This window comes from Raphanus sativus, chromosome 4 (genome assembly GCF_000801105.2).
Source record: "Raphanus sativus cultivar WK10039 chromosome 4, ASM80110v3, whole genome shotgun sequence".
NCBI lineage: Eukaryota > Viridiplantae > Streptophyta > Magnoliopsida > Brassicales > Brassicaceae > Raphanus > Raphanus sativus.
In genome coordinates, this window is record NC_079514.1 from 50,126,950 (window position 1) to 50,143,380 (window position 16,431).

Genomic DNA, 16,431 nt, shown 5'->3' on the forward strand with positions numbered 1-16,431 from the left:
TCGGGAAGCTTCTCTCTCAAGTTCGCCGCCTATTGGGTCGTCTACATATTTCGCTGACGACGTCCCCAAATTCTCAATCGCTCTCTCTCTCTCTCTCTTGTCAATCGGCATTTGTTGTTGGTGTAAGATTGTGAAAATAATCTCTCTGATCGGGGAAGAAGATGTGGAACCAGAAGTATGATTTGGAGTCGGCAGAGACGCCTCTGTACCCGATGATGATGGAGAGCCCCGAGCTCCGATGGTCTTTCATCCGTAAGGTCTATTCCATAATCTCCATCCAGCTCCTCGCCACTATCGCCGTCGCCGCCACCGTCGTTAAAGTTGAACCGATATCGGTCTTCTTCACGACCACCAACGCAGGCCTCGCCCTCTACATCCTTCTTATCATCACTCCTTTGATTGGTAAAATTATTCCTTCCTTGAGCTTGAGCTTCTCTAATAATAATAGCAACTTGTATGTATGCTCATCATATTGGTTGGTTTTGGATTGTGCAGTGATGTGTCCCTTGTATTACTACCACCAGAGGCATCCTGTCAACTATCTATTACTCTCCATTTTTACCGTCTCTATTGCCTTTGCTGTTGGCTTGACCTGCGCCTTTACCAGCGGTAACTAAGGCTAAGACTTCTTTCGTTTGCTCAAATGAGAATGCCAAAGCCCTACCTAACCTGATTTGATTTGATTTGATTTGATGCAATTAATTGCCTTGTCAACAACAGGAAAAGTGATCCTGGAGGCTGTGATTTTGACGGCTGTTGTGGTGGTTTCCCTCACTCTCTACACTTTCTGGGCTGTCAAGAGAGGCCATGACTTCAACTTCCTCGGTCCCTTCTTGTTCGGTGCTCTCATTGTCCTTGTCGTCTTTTCCTTCATCCAGGTACCCTGATGATCATCATCACACCACACCCTTGCTTTAATAGTTTGTTTCATCACATTGATGATAATAATCCTGTGTTTTTTTGCAGATTTTCTTCCCTCTAGGAAAGATCTCGGTGATGATCTATGGTTGTGTAGCATCCATCATCTTTTGTGGCTACATTGTATATGATACCGACAACTTGATCAAGAGGCACTCCTATGACGAGTACATCTGGGCTGCTGTTTCGCTTTACCTTGACGTCATTAACCTCTTCCTATCTCTGCTCTCTCTCTTGAGGGCTGCTGATAGTTAATACCCTCTTCTCAAGACTACTTATGTAATTGCTATCTTACTTATTCCTCTTTTATATTGAAATCTGTGTTTGTTTGAAACGCTGTAACATATTCTAGTGTAAAAAAAAATTGTTAGCTTTAGAAGTCATCTCTTCAATTAATGGAATAAAAAGCATATTACAAAAGGGAATCTCTTCTACTCCTTCATGTTTAGACCTATTCTTACTTATATCATAGCAAAGTTCAACAAAGCCATCTACTTCTTCATCTCTGCTAGTTTCTTGTGTTATTAAGGTGCCATCCATTTAGACATGGAGTTTTTCTGCTTCCTCTCGGCAGCGATGGCTACAAGGCGGGAGACGCCCTGAGTCCATATGTCATACTCCCTTTCGTTTCTGCACTCAAATTCGATCACTCTCTTTGTCTCAGTCTTCAAGCCGAAGTAGTGATGCTTGTCCCCATTGAAGAGATCCCTCCCTGCCCATGCTGGTATGTCTTTTTTCACTTCCAGCACCACATCTGCATCAAAAAACGCAAACCACCATGACTTGTATTGTTATTGGCTATCTAGTATCTGGGCAATAGGTTAAGAAATGTATGTACGTTTCTTCTTCTTCGTGAATGTCCCCCCGACGTGTTTACTCTTCATTTTCAGCACAACTTGGCCTGCTTTGTTCATGTAGACAGAGACAATCTTCCAGTGGAGGTCACCTGCTTACAATATACAAGGTCAGCAAAGCCTTCTTCTTCTTTTTTTTAACTGCTAACCTTTAATGTCATTTTAAACGAGTGTTGCTTTGGAGTACCTCCACGAGTTCGTTTGAGGAGCTCAGTGCCTTTAGCTAGTAGTTCCTGGTTACAGACGCCAAGGAAGTCTTCCCCAGCTATTGGTAATTCTCCACTAAAGCTACTACCGCTATGCTTTGTTTCGACCTGACCACACAGCGCTGAGCTTGCACCTTTATCGGCTGGCAACGCAGCGGCTATGTTCCATACTTCTTTAAGCGCTCTTGCCTTCAACGTGGCTGCTCCTCGCAGAGCTGCAAAACGTGGGTGAATCCACATATGATTTCTCGTCAGAAGTGAATTTGATTTCTACGTATGCTTATAATAATGATACAATACCTGTTGCAGCAGCGGCAGTGAGTGTCACAATGTCATCATGGGACTTAACATTGACCGCAGAGCTGACAACGGATGTCAAATGATCCCTCTCAGCGCCCATGTTTTCAGCAGCTTCCACACACTGAGCGGCCACAAGTGCAGCAGCAGAAGCCATGGCCATGTCAACTCTGGCCATCTGCTCGTTTTTGCCTTGTGAAGAGGCAGCCGTAGCTGCTGCTATAGCTGCGACGGCAGATGCAACGGCTGCAACAGAGACAGCTGCATGGACATGTGCGTTGTGAGCTCTACTCTCTTCTTTCTTTTTTTCTTTACGGTCCTTGAGCCACCTACCAACAGTCTTTGGGGGTGCTCCAGCCACTGGGGTGTTGCTCCCGTTTCCAGTGGTACCACGGGTGCCTCCTGTGCCGGTGAAAAGAGGCTGTAGGGAGTTGTGTGAACGAAAATACTGCAGTGGTAATAGTAGGCTTGGTTTAGATAAACGAAGTTGGTGTTCTAATCTTTGAAGTAGATAAATACCAAAAAGCAGCAAATGAAGTGGAGACTAGTAACTGATAGGTAGTAAAAGTGAGATTGTGGCAGGCATTTTAAATAAGAACGTTTCTTAAAATGAGCCAAAACATAAAAGGAGCTCTAGGCGGTACACATTTCTATTCTCGTGTCCAAAAGTTGTTCCAAGTAAATGCATTTCCATTTTAATAAACGAAACAATTTTGTCGCGTATCAAACTAAATATATAATCTGCTTTAAATGATCGCCGACTAGAATTAGTCCCAAGACCCATACGGCTGTGAAGCCTATGATCGCTTCAGTTCCTTAAATTATGCCCAACGACCCATTTCTAAAGTATTAATTTTTCAGTGATTAGAAGATTGGTTGGTTATTATGCATATATGTATATGATAAATTGGAGGGAAAACAAATATTTCCTATTTTCTGAGTGAAAGGATAAACACAGGTTGTAAAGTGAGGGAGTCAAAGTCAAAGCTGTTCTTGTCTGCAAAATTAAAGCGTTCATTTGACTCTGCTTTCACTTCACTGTACTTTTTTTTTTACTACATGGGCTCTTTTTTCCTTTTAAACTTTGATATGTTATTATTCTAGAGTAAAATATGTGTGATTTGTGCGGGTTGTGGAAAAGTGAGAAATCAAAGTACCTTGACAACGTCGTCGAAGTCATCTGAAGGAGATATGGGAGGACTGTCGGTCTCCGTAAAAGAACCACCGCCGTTGAGTGGGCCGCTACTGTGTGATAACCTCCCCGACGTTAACGGTGACACCTCCTTCATTATTTCAAAACATTTATTTAAAAAAAAGAACTTAATACAGGCACAGAACTAGAGTCTATCTAGCTGAGAATATTTGATCAATCCATACACGTACCGATTGAGACATAATGCGCTCAAGAACAAGCTGTGAAGTTGCAGAAGAAGAAACGAACGAGAACTGGCTGTTCTCTGCCTGACATTCTTCTTTCTCGGGGTTGCTACTTTCTTCCGGTATTGAGGCGGTAAGGGAAGGCGTCCTGGTGGTGGACGGAGCTGCTGCTGCTGCTTTGGCCGTGTGGAGAGCTCTGGAGACTTCCAAGGCAGAGACGCTCCAGGATCTTGACAAGAACTCCATCGGGCCTCGTGGGCTTTCCGGTAGTTGAGTACTACCGGCGCCTATGTCCTGACGGCGAGAGCTGCTGATTGGGTTCGGTCGTCTCATTTCTCTCTCCATCTTTTTCTTTTAAATCTTGAGTTCAAAGCTTGACAAGGAGACTAGTGTGTTGTGTGAGTAATATATATACATAGACCAAAAAAACGTTTAGGCGTTTTTCACTTTTTTAATTTAAAAGGAAACTAAAACTATATAATTGAGAGTGAGTAAGTATAAATAGTAAATACCTTGAAAAAAAATATATATTTAGTGGTTGCGTAAGTAATGGATGCCACCAGAAAATAATAAAGACGTCTCTTTCCATTAACATGCTCGCATCTTTCCATTTGTTTAATTAATACACCTCAAAATTTTACTTTAGGCGTATCAAAGGAGCCTAAGAAAGAAAAAAAAAAGGAGGGAATAAAGCCATCTTTGTGTATGTTTGCCTTTAAATTGAAGTAACCACAATATTGGTTCTATAATACATCTAACCCCCACAACAATATTGGTTATTGGTGTGTTTACTAATCAAGCATCTAGTTAGCGGTTTGCAAAGAGATCATTGGAGGATGTTGTTGGTCCCTTGGCCTCTATTTTTGCTTTGATTTTGAAGCACAAAGCTGCAGCCTGTGCACACATTTACACATGCTTCTTCACGTGCTTTACATTACGTCAGCTTCCTTTCTCCCTCTTCCACTTCTATAGCAACTTCGTATTTGTGTTTTATGCATTCCTCTTACAATACGTATGATCAACTAATCCTAGTTTTTCTACAAGCATAAAATCAAAACTTGTGATTTTCTTTTCTTCTTGTACAAACATAATTAAGGTGTTAATAAAATCTAAAAGAGTATATTATATTTGATAACTTACCATACACAGATTAGTATACACATGCACTTTGTAAGTGAGGTGGGTGACCACTAAATAAAGATACATCCTTTATTCCCTTTTGATCTGTCTGATTCTAGGGATACCCACATTTCTCTATTCTTTAGAGAGAAAACAATCAATTAGAAAAAAATTTGTCATATTGTCTCTGATTATTCCTTTGCTTGCAATGATTGTTCTTGTTTGGACGTTTTGCATTTTATACCAATTAAGCTTGAATTGCATCACAGCACTTTGAATGATGATGAATCCTCTTTTTTCCATTTTTATTGTTTCTTTAAACTACTTTTATATCTGTCCTCTTTTGCTTTTGATATATAAATGCTTATAATAGACACACCTATATATGTAAGCTACACCATATCCGTTGTATGTAAGGGTTTGAATCCTTTTTCCATGTAAAAAAGCACATCCAAGTCAAAGCAAGCATCTTTGAAGGAGAGAAAGTTCAAATCTTTGTTTTGAATTCACAAAAGAAAAGGGTTTCTCGATTTGATTGATATACACGTACAAAAACCATTCATGAAAATATGTTAGAAGAAGAGAAAAGGAAAGGCTGTAAACAAGGCAGCTTTAACTTTATTAACACCACTTTGTCTTAATGCGACTCTTGAAAGCTAACAAACAGGGAAATGTAAGCTCGGGGGAGACAACAACAGAAAACATAAACTGAGTCACGGAGAGAGACTAAAGAAGAGCAGGAAAAAAAGCATTAAGTCTGAAAGGGAGAGCTTTTGACTGTGATAACGAAGTAACAACTTTCACTGTTTTGGGCTCCAACATCGAAAAACGACGAATCCCAACTCTCCCTTTAGTCTCTCTCTCTCTCTCTCTCTCTCTCTCTCTCTCTCAGAAAGAAGGCAGCAGCACTTGTCGTGTTGGCTCATTCTTCTTGGCTTCACACTCAAAATGAACAAATTGCTCTGAACTTGACTACCTAAACATCACACACGTTACTTACCTAGGAAGGGGGGTTTCATTTTTACATATGCGTAACGAACAAGGGTTTAGGGTTTATCTATTAGATTGCAAGCCGCTCCCTCCATAGTACTGCTTGGTTGTTTCGCGAGAAAACTCGGCAAATGTCATCCCATCCCTAATCCGAGACGATAGAGGTGGAACAATATTATGAATGTCTGCTTTAGAGACCTCATCCGCATCAAGGATCTGCTGTCTCTGTAGCGAGCCTGACCTTATATGTTCCATTGTGTGTTCTGAGACAGAGAAAGTGTGGCTCCAATTAGGCTGCAAGAAGACCGCAAAAGTCTCGCGGCTTATGTGCTCCAGCTGCTTATCAGGTCTGCACACGCAGTGGAGGGTCGACCGTAGCCTCCCATTGGACAAAATGTCAGCAGATTCACCAATTTGAACAATAAAACTGTCCTGAGGAGTCTTGACCATGTAGAACTTGTTCTTGCTGGGATGAAAGATCCTAAGATAAGAGTGAGTGGTAACGAAATTGCAATCCTGGCAGGAATGGGATGATAGAAAGAGAGGATCAGTGAGAATGGTAAAGATGCCATAATCATAATGCCACTGTTGCCAGAGATTGAAGTGACTCCTCCCACTCAAACCAGTCTCATTTCTATTCCTGACTTGTTTACCAGATTGCTTCCTTCTCCTCTCGGTTTGTTCTCTGAGAAAAGAGTGATCAGCAGCGGAGTGGTAATGTATGAGACGTCCTTTGGCAGTGCAAGAATCAAGTAAGGTCCCCTCGAGAAAGCCTCCACCAATCTCCCTGTCGCATACTCGGGCTACGGACAAACCCAAATCCATCATGCAAAACCCAAGTTCCCTAAACACAAGACCAAGATTATTGAACTCATCATCATCATCATCATCCTCTGCAGCGCCACAAGAATTAGAAGAAGGGGATGGTTGATAATTGAGGTGCATAGCGAAAGAAGAGACAAGTCGTTCTGGATTCTTGAGAGGAACGTCGCTTCCCAAGTGGTGCTCCTTTTTTTTTGTCAGTTTAGTAGTAGGATTAATAATAATTATGTCAAAACATGAGATCAAAAGTTGCAATCTTTTTAAGTTAAGAAATTCAATTACACTAAACACAAAAGAAAGTTTCAATCTTTGAGAGGAAAGCACCATTTTTTTACCTTGAGAATGCGATTGCGTTTATCGGGATCAACGAGAGCGAGTTTACGAGCCATCGGAAGGAGCTTACGGCGGAGGAGGGCGGAGCCGAGAACGCCGGTGATGCAAAGCAGGCCGGGACCGTTTGGACCAAGTGCTTCCATCACGTTCCTCGAGATCAACTGACATCGTTTTCGGTCAAAAAGATCTGAGAAAGACAGTTGATAAGGTTCCAGAGTCTCTGCTTCCATCTTTGTCTCCTCCTTCCTTCTTCATGTCCCTTTCCCCCCCCCCCACTGGGTCCCCCCTATATTCTCTCCTTTTCCGTATTATGAAATGACCCCTTAGTTCCCATTTCTTGTTAACAACACACCCATCTTTTATTAATCTTTACGAAATGACCCCATTCACAATTAAAAGTGGCCCAACATAATATTAAGGCCCATCAACCCCAAACCAAGTTTGTTTATTTATTTATTTATTATACAAACAACACAAGCAAAATGGAAAGGGATTGGAACTAGACGGAAGCTTCTTTGAAGCTCTTGGTCAACCAGATGGCCGTCTCTCGCGGAGACACTCTCTCCGGCCCAAAAGGTTTAAGGAGAACACCAAGCTCATCGTACCTTTCCTGCTGCAACAACCTTGCACTGAACTCCAGCAGTCCCTCCAGTGCCTCCGCCCGCTGCTGATACGACGACGTGTCGAACCTTCTCTGTTTCACCTCCGACACTGACCTTGTCTTTTCACTCGTTGTTGTGCACTTGTCTTTCGTCCTAGCAGAAGAATAAGAAAATCGCCTGGCTCCTCCTCCTGAGGTGGCTGTCTCTCTGTTCTGGAAGAGATCTTGAGGGTATTCAACGATCCTGTCGAACCTTGGAGCGTTTACAGAAACGTCCGGTGACTTTAGGCCGCAAATAGCAATGATATCTGATTCGCAACCGTAAGGAGGGTTTTCCACGACCGACGGAAGAGATGCTCTCCTCCTCCTCCTCTCTGTAGGATTCGTCTGATGAACAAGAGAGATCACTGCTCTGTTTATTTAAAATCTTTAATTATTTTTTGTCTTACCAGCTCAAGAGTACGAGGAGTGCTTGACGGCGTTTCAAGCCTCTTTGGCATAACACAAGCCACTCTCGGGGTTCTAGATGATGCTGCACCACCACATTGCTTCTTAAGTACTCCATCCTTCCTTTGTGCAACAATCTCTTCACTGACGACTCCAACAGTTACTTCTGAGACTTTTCTTCCACTGAACATTGGTGAATGGGAGGCTCTCCCCGAAGAAGACACGGAGCCTGCTTCTGTATCAGAGACACTCGGATTCACTCTCCTGTCGTTACTACTAAAAGAACGCCTTCTTTCCTTCGTCTCTGACCACTGGGGTGGGAAAGTGCTCCGTCTGGGACTCTCTAGCTTCATATAAACCATGCTGATGTAAGGCTGAAGGTGAGGGTGGTTAAGCAGCTCGCTAGCCTGCAGTGAGATAACAACAACATGCTTAGCTCAGCTCAATTCTGATGATTTTAATCCCAATTAATAAAGGAAACATACACTTGGCCTCAGTTCAGGATTTTTCCGCAACATGCTTTTGATGAGGCCTCGGCTGCATGCAGATAAGCAGAGGAAAGAAAGAGGTTGAAGTCGATTTAGTAGTGTTAACAGAGAGAAAAATATGGGTATCAGACTTACAATGAGCCGGAATACATGGCAGGGATGGGATCCATTATCAGTTTGTGTATTTTGCTTATCAATGTCTGCACATCCTGTTATCAAGGGTGTTTAACTCCTAATCAGAACTCAAAAGAAAAAAAAAACTGATCAACAAGACTTAATATAAAGACACTTACAGTAGCTTTGAAAGGAGGCTTATGAGCAGACATTTCGTACATGCAGCATCCTGAATGTCTTTAAAGGTTAGTCACAATCTCAAAAAGTGTTGGCATGATTAAGTAACAAAAAAAAAACTAATGAAGAAAAGCATAGTTAGTTTTACTAACCCAAGGACCAAATGTCTGACTTTGATCCGTAAGGTATGTCAGCAAGAAGCTCAGGGCACATGTAACTTGGAGTCCCAACAACCTATCCAAAAAAAACCGCACTTGACTTTTCACTACATTGTCCGAGAAAGAAACACACGACCTGTTAGTGTAACTTACAGAGGAAGTAAGGTCATCAGAAGTGAGAATCTTTGCGAGGCCAAAGTCACCTGAGACCGATATAGTTGAGAACGTTAATAGAATCTCGAAAGTGGCAAAGACGAGGTGAATATCACAGAAACCTTACCAAGCCGTATGTCTTGTTCTTTTGTCAAGAATATATTAGAACACTGAAAAAGAAATGTGAATGACAGTTAGATGCTTGAAAGGAAGAGATTTGTAGAAGAAACCATTGAGGTTATCACTTGTACCTTGACATCACGGTGAAGAATGTGGTTGGAGTGAAGATAATCGAGTGCCATTAGGAGTTGAACAAGCCATTGGCATAGTTTCTGCAAATATTTTATTCTTTATCTATCTTTGTCAACTTTTTTTTAAAAGGCAGTCATAGATTGTAACAAGTGAAAGACTTAAACCTCTTCAGGGAAATGAACACCACATGCTCTTTTAATAGTTTCTGTCCTGCAAGAGGATTCAAACTCAAAGTAAGTAAGAGTCAAAGTCTTTTGTAACGTATATGTGAAAGAGGGAAAACTGTTTTTTTCTTAACATGTCTCCGCCTTCGCAGTATCCAATAACGATGCACACATAGCAACCCTGGAAACACAAAGATATGATTAAGTCTTTTTTTTTTTCTTCGCAGAGAGAATGAGCAAAGAGGGAAGCACAAGAGACCTTTTCAACCCATGAATCTTTGTACTCGACAACAAATGGATTTCGGACTGTAGATATAAGCTCCATCTGAAACATCAATGGATGTTCTTTAACTCATCTATCTTTAAAAAATATTAATAAAAAAAAAAAGGGAAGAGAAGAGATTAGTAAACCTCCTGATGAGCTGATCGGCGAGCTCTATCAGACTGGCGAGCGAGACGAATCTTTTTCAAGACGTATCTGTGAGAATTTAAGCAGAAGCAGAGTAGAGATGGATAAGAAGAGCAGAACCAGAAACAATTTAAAAAAGAAAGTAGAGAGACATATAAAAAAAAATACTTCTTTCGTTCTTGTTTGTGTCGGACAAGAAGAGCAGAGCCAAAGGAACCTTTCCCAATCTGTTCAAGAACTTCATACCGCTCCATGCTCCAAGTTTCACCACACAATCTTGAAACATACAGAAAACATATATATGAGGAGAAGAGTGAAAGCAAAATAAACTCTCTACAAGATATAATTTGTAAACTAGAAACAAGCACAGAGAGACATAGAAGAAGCACAAACCGCACAAATATTTAAAATTTAAAAAAAAAACGTAATGGAATCAATCAGCTACAGAAATGGAGGTTGAAATCAAATCAGTGTCACGTCATGCACCAAAATAAGATCAAGATGTAGCTTTCAGCAAAGATTTATAATTGCTTTCATCAAAACAGTAATCATGACAGAAGTATGAACCAGCTCCTCTAATCATACTCATCATATGCACAACAAAGCCAAATCAATTTTTTATAGAATTATATAAAAACTCTTTTGGGACCTTCAATCTTACCGACACCGTGGTAGATGAGCAGGGAATAGAACTACACTGTTACTTATACTAAAAATGCGATACTTTTATCAAAAGAAACAATTTTTATATAATTTGAAAAGCAGAGAGAGAAAAAGCCAAGAAGGTGATGAAGAAGAAGCCAGTCGATTCGTCTCAGAGCGGCAAAAAAAGAAGAGTTTATTTTCCCTTTTCAAAATTTCAAACTTGTATATTTATTTCCTTGGAATTTCGAATTTTCTTTTTAGATAAATCAAATACGACAAAACAGAACTTAAATAAAATACGACAAATAAAATATTTATTTGCTATGTGATAATCTGAGAATGCTCATTATTGATTCTGCTGGCAAGAATATGTTCATTCCGAGTAGTGGGATGATCATGTTCTCGCAGTGATGAAAAATGTAATATCGGTTTGATTCGGTAGTGTAGGATCCATCTATGTGCTTTTAGGTGATACTAGATCCCGATATTGTATGTGAGGTGAAAATCTTGTGAGGTTATAATTTTGTTGCCACGAATTGGATAATGAAAGTTGAAGTTGAGCAAAAAAAAAAAAAAACTACAAAACAGAACTTTGCTTTTTTTTTTCCTGTGTTTCTTTCTTGCAAAATGTATAATGATGGATAGATTATGATTTGCTCAAAGTACAAACACTCATCCATCTTTTTATTGTTAGATTTTTATTTCAGTGTAAAAGCAATTTAATGACTATATAGTATATATATTCTAAAGCAAATTAGCAGACACAATACCAAAAGAAGGTATTATTTTACTCTTAAAGATGTGTAATGAATGCTTTTTGAAAGTTAATTATCCCATTTAATATAATACTTGGTTTTGCTTTAAGATGAGGTGCACGAGTCGAGCTGGGCCCAGTGGCCCCCAAATAGAGAGAGAGAGGACGTATTCACCGTGGAACAGTCTGGGCCTGTGTAATTAAACGACCGTGGAGGCCTCGAGTCCATTTTTCACCTCCATCCATTCCATCCACTAGAGTAGTAGTAAGTCGTTGAACGCAACCGTTTAGAGTAGAGTTGAATTGATGATGGCTCCTCCTCCTCAGGTGAAGAAGAAGAGGAAGGGTGAAAAAAAGGCGAATCCTCCTGTAGATCCGGAGGCTATCGACTGCGACTGGTGGGATACTTTCTTCCTCCGAAACTCTTCTCTCTCAGGTTCCCACTCTTCCTTCTCCTCTCTGATTAATCAATATATATGGCTTTGAGACTAGTCTTTGTACAGTGTTCAATCTAGATTCTTCTCATTTGCTGATGAACCAAACAGTGATTACTTAGCTCAGTCCTCCTCCACGGGGGGTTGTTTTTTTTTTTTGTAATTGGGCAGGTGTTAGCGTCCCCTTGGAGGAAGAAGATGCGTTCAAGTACTTCTTTAGGGCTTCCAAGACCACATTTAGCTACATCTGTTCCCTCGTCAGGGAGGATCTTATCTCCAGGCCTCCCTCCGGACTCATCAACATCGAAGGCAGGCTTCTCAGCGTCGAGAAACAAGTCGCCATTGCTCTCCGTAGGTTGGCTTCCGGTGATTCTCAGGTCTCCGTCGGTGCTGCCTTTGGCGTTGGCCAGTCCACTGTCTCTCAGGTCACCTGGAGATTCATCGAGGCCCTCGAGGAACGCGCCAAGCACCATCTTAGATGGCCTGACTCCGACAGAATCGAAGAGATCAAATCCAAGTTCGAGGAGATGTACGGTCTCCCCAACTGCTGCGGTGCGATAGATACAACGCACATCATCATGACTCTCCCAGCTGTGCAAGCATCTGATGACTGGTGCGACCAGGAGAAGAACTACAGCATGTTCTTGCAAGGTGTCTTTGATCACGAGATGAGATTCCTCAACATGGTCACCGGCTGGCCTGGCGGTATGACCGTCTCCAAACTTCTTAACTTGTCTGGTTTCTTCAAACTCTCTGAGACCGGTCAGATTTTAGACGGCAATCCCAAAACGTTATATCAAGGAGCTGAGATTAGAGAGTATGTGGTTGGAGGTTTCAGCTACCCGCTTCTTCCTTGGCTTATAACTCCTCACGACACCACCGGGGATGATCCCCCCATGCTGGCTTTCAACGACAGGCACGAGAGGGTGAGGTCAGTGGCTGCTACGGCCTTTGCACAGCTAAAAGGAAGCTGGAGGATTCTCAGCAAGGTTATGTGGAGACCAGACAGGAGAAAATTACCAAGTATAATATTGGTGTGTTGTTTATTGCATAACATCATAATAGATTGTGGAGATTATCTGGAAGAAGATGTTGCTTTATCGGGTCATCACGACGTGGGATATTCAGAGCGGTACTGCAAGCAGAGCGAGCCGCCTGGTAGTGAGCTCAGAGGATATCTGACTGAGTATTTACAGAGGTGAGAATAGACTTTCTTCAGAATTTGAGAGAGACGTATCGCTTCTCAAAAGCCCATCCTACCAAAAGTCCACTGAGCAATGCAGCATCAGTAGCCCAAGAAAATATAGGAGGGGAGAAAATGTTATGAAACTTTTTCTTGTAGTATAAAAATCGATCTGTCCTCTTATTTGATAAATTATCAAACAGAAGTGTTTATTTTGCAAATGTATTGTTGGGTTCCCTAATAAAAGGTTTGATTCAAAAAAAAAAAAATAGAATAGGTATATGCTGGTGGGATGCGTATCGGTTTTGGTGCTTTGTGCTCACAAGTAATAACGACGGACGAAGATTCCAAAACATATTCACATGACTGAGAAACTGAATAATGGGTGGAAGCACTGTGACCTATTGGTCAAGGTTTAAAAGGTTTCTACACCCAAGTCTGGGGTTCGAATCTCAGACGACGCAATTTCTACACCAGGAGGTTTGGGTTTCAATTCCCGGAGAAGGCGAATTATGCAGAATATTGGAGACACGTCTTACAAGGGATCTTCAGCATGGCACAAAAAATACCGTCAGGAATGAATTTCATAGGGCGGCCCAGGGTGATGCAGTCAGACATAAATTTTTATAAGGCAGGTAGAATAGTCAGCTGTAATATCATCTATGTAATGTTTCTCTTGTTTCTAATAGTATAATAAACCCGACAAAAAAAAAAAGAAACTGAATATTATTAAAAGAAACCAAGTTACGTAATCTAAAAGAGAGGCGTGAGATGCTCTGCTTGTTCTTTAAAGAGTGGACCTTTGGGGTGTTAGCGTCAAAAATCCAAAAACGTTGTTCGTTTCTCAATGGATGATGCTTTATTTATTTTATAATGCGGGGTGTAAAATCAGCAGAAAATGACAATTATGAAGTGGTGGAGAGAGGAGCAGAAAGTGGTTAGAAATCTTCCTTCCAATTACGGGAAGAATCGTTCACATATCTGCCTGTCTATTTGATGAAAAGTCAAAACAGGGGGTAGTGTACATGTTTGTTTGTGGTAACATATTAAGAAAAAAAAAAAATACAAGCAGTAATGCAAACTCAAAAGGACATGTATACAAACCCATTAATTGTCAAGAGTTGAAACTGGAGGAAGGCTGTGTCCAGAAGAAAGAGAGGAAAGAAGAATGAAAGGAAAAAGAAAGACACGTAGATAAAATAAAATTGTATAATAATGGGCGGGAGGGAGAGGACAAAAAAGAATAATCAAAATATCTAGGCTGGACCCAGAGAGAGAGAGAGAAGGGGGGCGGTGAAAGTGTCAAAAGAAGAGACAGAGAGAGATGATAACTCAAAATCATTGAGAGTTTTTCTTCTTCTCTTCTTCTTTGTATGTTGTGTGTGGAGATCACAATCAATCAATCTCTTCTTCTTTTGTCTTTCTCCACCACATAAAGATATAACTGGTGAATAATTTATAAAACCCTAACTTTGGTCCTCAACTCCCTTTTTGGATTCCTCCTCATCTGCTGGTCTTCATCAAGCAAAGCAATGGCGTCCGGAAGCGGAGGAGAGGCGGGGAAATCGATGGAAATCGGATCGGACGCCACCAAATTAGGAGGGGTGGGGAGCAGGAGCGCTGGAGGAGGAGGAGGAGGTCAATACGTGAGGGCGGATACTCTAGATTTCAAAAAATGGGATTTGAATATGGGTGCTCAACCCTCCTCCTCCTCTGCTGCCGTGAAGTCAAGGAAGAGTCCGATGCAGGAATGGGAGATCGACCTCTCCAAACTCGATATGAATCACGTCCTCGCTCGCGGCACTTACGGCACTGTCTACCGCGGTGTCTACGCCGGTCAACAAGTCGCTGGTCCGTTACTACTAGTCAACCTTCTTTCTTTCTTTTTGTTTCTGTAATATTAATTAAATAATATGATTTCGGGGTGTGTTACAAATTTGTGCAGTGAAGGTGTTAGATTGGGGAGAAGATGGTGTCTCAACAGCAGATGATCTCCGCATTTCCTTCGAACAAGAAGTCGCCGTCTGGCAGAAGCTCGATCATCCCAACGTTACCAAGGTTACTAGGCCTTCTCTTTTTTTACTTAAATTCAGAAGAAGAAGAAGAAAGCTTTGACTTTTGAATTCTCAACATCATTTTCCTTTGGTTGCAGTTTATAGGAGCATCCATGGGAACCTCTGATCTCAAGATCCCTTCTTCTAGTGATTCTCTTGGTCATGCCAACTCTGCACACCCTGCCAAGGCCTGTTGTGTTGTCGTTGAGTATGTTGCTGGTGGCACCCTCAAAAAGTTCCTCATCAAGAAGTATCGCACCAAACTCCCCATCAAGGATGTCATTCAGCTCGCTTTGGATCTCGCTAGAGGGTAAACTAACCCCCTCTCTCTGCTTTTATATCTTTAAATCCCTGATTTTTGGGAGAGTCAAAGAAAGAACAAAAATTGCATTCTTTTTTAGGCTGAGTTACCTCCACTCCAAGGTGATTGTACATCGGGACGTCAAGTCAGAGAACATGTTACTGGAGCCTAACAAGACGCTCAAGATTGCTGATTTCGGAGTCGCTAGAGTCGAGGCTCAGAACCCTCAAGACATGACCGGTGAAACTGGAACTCTCGGATACATGGCACCTGAGGTATTTCTATTTATTAGATTCTTTTGTGTTTCGTAATTCCGAAACACAAAATATATATATTGAAAAGGTTTTAAGTATTTTCGGTGGGGATGGACAGGTTCTTGAAGGAAAGGCTTACAACAGGAAATGCGATGTGTATAGCTTTGGTGTATGCCTCTGGGAAATATACTGCTGCGACATGCCCTACGCTGACTGTAGTTTTGCTGAGATCTCTCATGCCGTTGTTCATAAGGTCTCTCTCTCTCTCTCTCTTTATTTTTACAATCTCTTTATTTTAATCAGAAAATCTCATTTTCTCTGTGTGTATTGGTTGAACAGAATCTGAGACCAGAGATTCCGAAATGCTGCCCACAGTCGGTGGCAAACATAATGAGGAGATGCTGGGACCCGAATCCAGACAAGCGACCGGAGATGGAGGAGGTAGTGAAGCTGCTTGAAGCGGTAAACACAAGCAAAGGCGGGGGAATGATACCACCGGACAAGTTTCAGGGGTGCCTCTGTTTCTTCAAACCTCGTGGCCCCTGATCTCTCTCTCTCTCATTCCCTTGGCTCTGAATATTCTTGAGAGCTGCGTGATTATTATTTTTTTCCGAATTTTTGTTGAGACATTGGAGTTGGATTGGTGTGGTCTTTGTCATAAACAATCCATCTCTCTCTATATATGTATTTATACTACTACTAGTACACAGTCCTGTTGTGTATAAAAACTGATGATAAAAGCTTTCTTTCTTTCTTTCTATTTATTTTGTGAGAGGATCGATCATCTCTTACACTTGGATAATAATACAAAAAGAATGTTGAAGCAAAGAAAATGGGGACCAGACCGGAGGGTCTGATTGAAAATGTTAAAAAGAAATGGGGTGGTTTTGTTACAAGTGTAAAAGATAAAGGTCTTAATCTACAATA

At 41.3% G+C, this 16,431-nt stretch overlaps 6 protein-coding genes across 7 annotated transcripts; 3 read left to right on the forward strand and 3 right to left on the reverse strand.

The window, feature by feature from the left end:
• Positions 1–33: 33 nt before the first annotated feature.
• Positions 34–1,904, forward strand: LOC108830541 (protein LIFEGUARD 2). Of its 2 annotated transcripts, XR_008945294.1 has the most exons (6): positions 34–402; positions 496–609; positions 721–878; positions 967–1,197; positions 1,448–1,642; positions 1,809–1,904. XR_008945294.1 is itself a non-coding variant. In XM_018604136.2 (4 exons), the coding sequence occupies exons 1-4, from the start codon at positions 162–164 to the stop codon at positions 1,171–1,173; spliced, it is 720 nt and encodes a 239-aa protein (XP_018459638.1). In that variant the 5' UTR covers positions 34–161; the 3' UTR covers positions 1,174–1,297. The 2 variants fall into 2 exon arrangements, 1 of the variants encoding a protein (XP_018459638.1); XM_018604136.2 differs by lacking the exons at positions 1,448–1,642; positions 1,809–1,904 and having other exon boundaries at positions 967–1,297.
• On the reverse strand, positions 1,303–4,023 carry LOC108830540 (VAN3-binding protein). Its single transcript, XM_018604135.2, has 6 exons — positions 3,659–4,023; positions 3,433–3,558; positions 2,279–2,723; positions 1,960–2,193; positions 1,757–1,864; positions 1,303–1,672 (listed from the first exon to the last, which is right to left on the reverse strand). The coding sequence occupies exons 1-6, from the start codon at positions 3,995–3,997 to the stop codon at positions 1,443–1,445; spliced, it is 1,482 nt and encodes a 493-aa protein (XP_018459637.1). The 5' UTR covers positions 3,998–4,023; the 3' UTR covers positions 1,303–1,442.
• A 1,225-nt stretch (positions 4,024–5,248) lies between these two features.
• On the reverse strand, positions 5,249–7,204 carry LOC108830552 (uncharacterized). The gene is made up of 2 exons (XM_018604151.2): positions 6,919–7,204; positions 5,249–6,769 (listed from the first exon to the last, which is right to left on the reverse strand). Exons 1-2 carry the CDS (start codon positions 7,144–7,146, stop codon positions 5,825–5,827), a joined length of 1,173 nt encoding a protein of 390 aa, XP_018459653.1. The 5' UTR covers positions 7,147–7,204; the 3' UTR covers positions 5,249–5,824.
• Positions 7,205–7,301: 97 nt separating this feature from the next.
• Positions 7,302–10,255, reverse strand: LOC108830551 (serine/threonine-protein kinase Nek4). Its single transcript, XM_018604149.2, has 14 exons — positions 10,048–10,255; positions 9,882–9,948; positions 9,730–9,795; positions 9,605–9,651; positions 9,471–9,516; positions 9,306–9,386; positions 9,182–9,224; positions 9,055–9,104; positions 8,896–8,977; positions 8,746–8,795; positions 8,588–8,661; positions 8,450–8,501; positions 7,967–8,371; positions 7,302–7,904 (listed from the first exon to the last, which is right to left on the reverse strand). Exons 1-14 carry the CDS (start codon positions 10,131–10,133, stop codon positions 7,416–7,418), a joined length of 1,638 nt encoding a protein of 545 aa, XP_018459651.1. The 5' UTR covers positions 10,134–10,255; the 3' UTR covers positions 7,302–7,415.
• A 1,182-nt stretch (positions 10,256–11,437) lies between these two features.
• On the forward strand, positions 11,438–13,132 carry LOC108830538 (protein ANTAGONIST OF LIKE HETEROCHROMATIN PROTEIN 1). The gene is made up of 2 exons (XM_018604132.2): positions 11,438–11,714; positions 11,884–13,132. Exons 1-2 carry the CDS (start codon positions 11,585–11,587, stop codon positions 12,912–12,914), a joined length of 1,161 nt encoding a protein of 386 aa, XP_018459634.1. The 5' UTR covers positions 11,438–11,584; the 3' UTR covers positions 12,915–13,132.
• Positions 13,133–14,166: 1,034 nt separating this feature from the next.
• On the forward strand, positions 14,167–16,264 carry LOC108830537 (serine/threonine-protein kinase STY13). The gene is made up of 6 exons (XM_018604131.2): positions 14,167–14,746; positions 14,841–14,953; positions 15,048–15,259; positions 15,351–15,525; positions 15,623–15,757; positions 15,844–16,264. Exons 1-6 carry the CDS (start codon positions 14,428–14,430, stop codon positions 16,048–16,050), a joined length of 1,161 nt encoding a protein of 386 aa, XP_018459633.1. The 5' UTR covers positions 14,167–14,427; the 3' UTR covers positions 16,051–16,264.
• The last annotated feature ends 167 nt before the right edge of the window (positions 16,265–16,431 follow it).

What these genes read in the sequence shown, in the direction of transcription:
- LOC108830538 (XM_018604132.2), top strand. Translation starts at nt 11,585, where the DNA reads ATGATGGCTCCTCCTCCTCAGGTGAAGAAGAAGAGGAAGGGTGAAAAA. An exon ending in CCGAAACTCTTCTCTCTCAG is followed by an intron (nt 11,715 to 11,883) that starts GTTCCCACTCTT and finishes GTAATTGGGCAG; the next exon opens with GTGTTAGCGTCCCCTTGGAG.
- LOC108830541 (XM_018604136.2), top strand. Translation starts at nt 162, where the DNA reads ATGTGGAACCAGAAGTATGATTTGGAGTCGGCAGAGACGCCTCTGTAC. An exon ending in GACCTGCGCCTTTACCAGCG is followed by an intron (nt 610 to 720) that starts GTAACTAAGGCT and finishes TGTCAACAACAG; the next exon opens with GAAAAGTGATCCTGGAGGCT. An exon ending in TCGTCTTTTCCTTCATCCAG is followed by an intron (nt 879 to 966) that starts GTACCCTGATGA and finishes GTTTTTTTGCAG; the next exon opens with ATTTTCTTCCCTCTAGGAAA.
- LOC108830537 (XM_018604131.2), top strand. Translation starts at nt 14,428, where the DNA reads ATGGCGTCCGGAAGCGGAGGAGAGGCGGGGAAATCGATGGAAATCGGA. An exon ending in ATCATCCCAACGTTACCAAG is followed by an intron (nt 14,954 to 15,047) that starts GTTACTAGGCCT and finishes CTTTGGTTGCAG; the next exon opens with TTTATAGGAGCATCCATGGG. An exon ending in GCTTTGGATCTCGCTAGAGG is followed by an intron (nt 15,260 to 15,350) that starts GTAAACTAACCC and finishes ATTCTTTTTTAG; the next exon opens with GCTGAGTTACCTCCACTCCA.
- LOC108830540 (XM_018604135.2), bottom strand. Translation starts at nt 3,997, where the DNA reads ATGGAGAGAGAAATGAGACGACCGAACCCAATCAGCAGCTCTCGCCGT. An exon ending in CCTCAAACGAACTCGTGGAG is followed by an intron (nt 1,865 to 1,959) that starts GTACTCCAAAGC and finishes TATTGTAAGCAG; the next exon opens with GTGACCTCCACTGGAAGATT. An exon ending in ATTCACGAAGAAGAAGAAAC is followed by an intron (nt 1,673 to 1,756) that starts GTACATACATTT and finishes TTTTTGATGCAG; the next exon opens with ATGTGGTGCTGGAAGTGAAA.
- LOC108830551 (XM_018604149.2), bottom strand. Translation starts at nt 10,133, where the DNA reads ATGGAGCGGTATGAAGTTCTTGAACAGATTGGGAAAGGTTCCTTTGGC. An exon ending in TTCTTCACCGTGATGTCAAG is followed by an intron (nt 9,225 to 9,305) that starts GTACAAGTGATA and finishes TTTCTTTTTCAG; the next exon opens with TGTTCTAATATATTCTTGAC. An exon ending in CTGATGACCTTACTTCCTCT is followed by an intron (nt 8,978 to 9,054) that starts GTAAGTTACACT and finishes TTTTTTGGATAG; the next exon opens with GTTGTTGGGACTCCAAGTTA.
- LOC108830552 (XM_018604151.2), bottom strand. Translation starts at nt 7,146, where the DNA reads ATGGAAGCAGAGACTCTGGAACCTTATCAACTGTCTTTCTCAGATCTT. An exon ending in AACGCAATCGCATTCTCAAG is followed by an intron (nt 6,770 to 6,918) that starts GTAAAAAAATGG and finishes ACAAAAAAAAAG; the next exon opens with GAGCACCACTTGGGAAGCGA.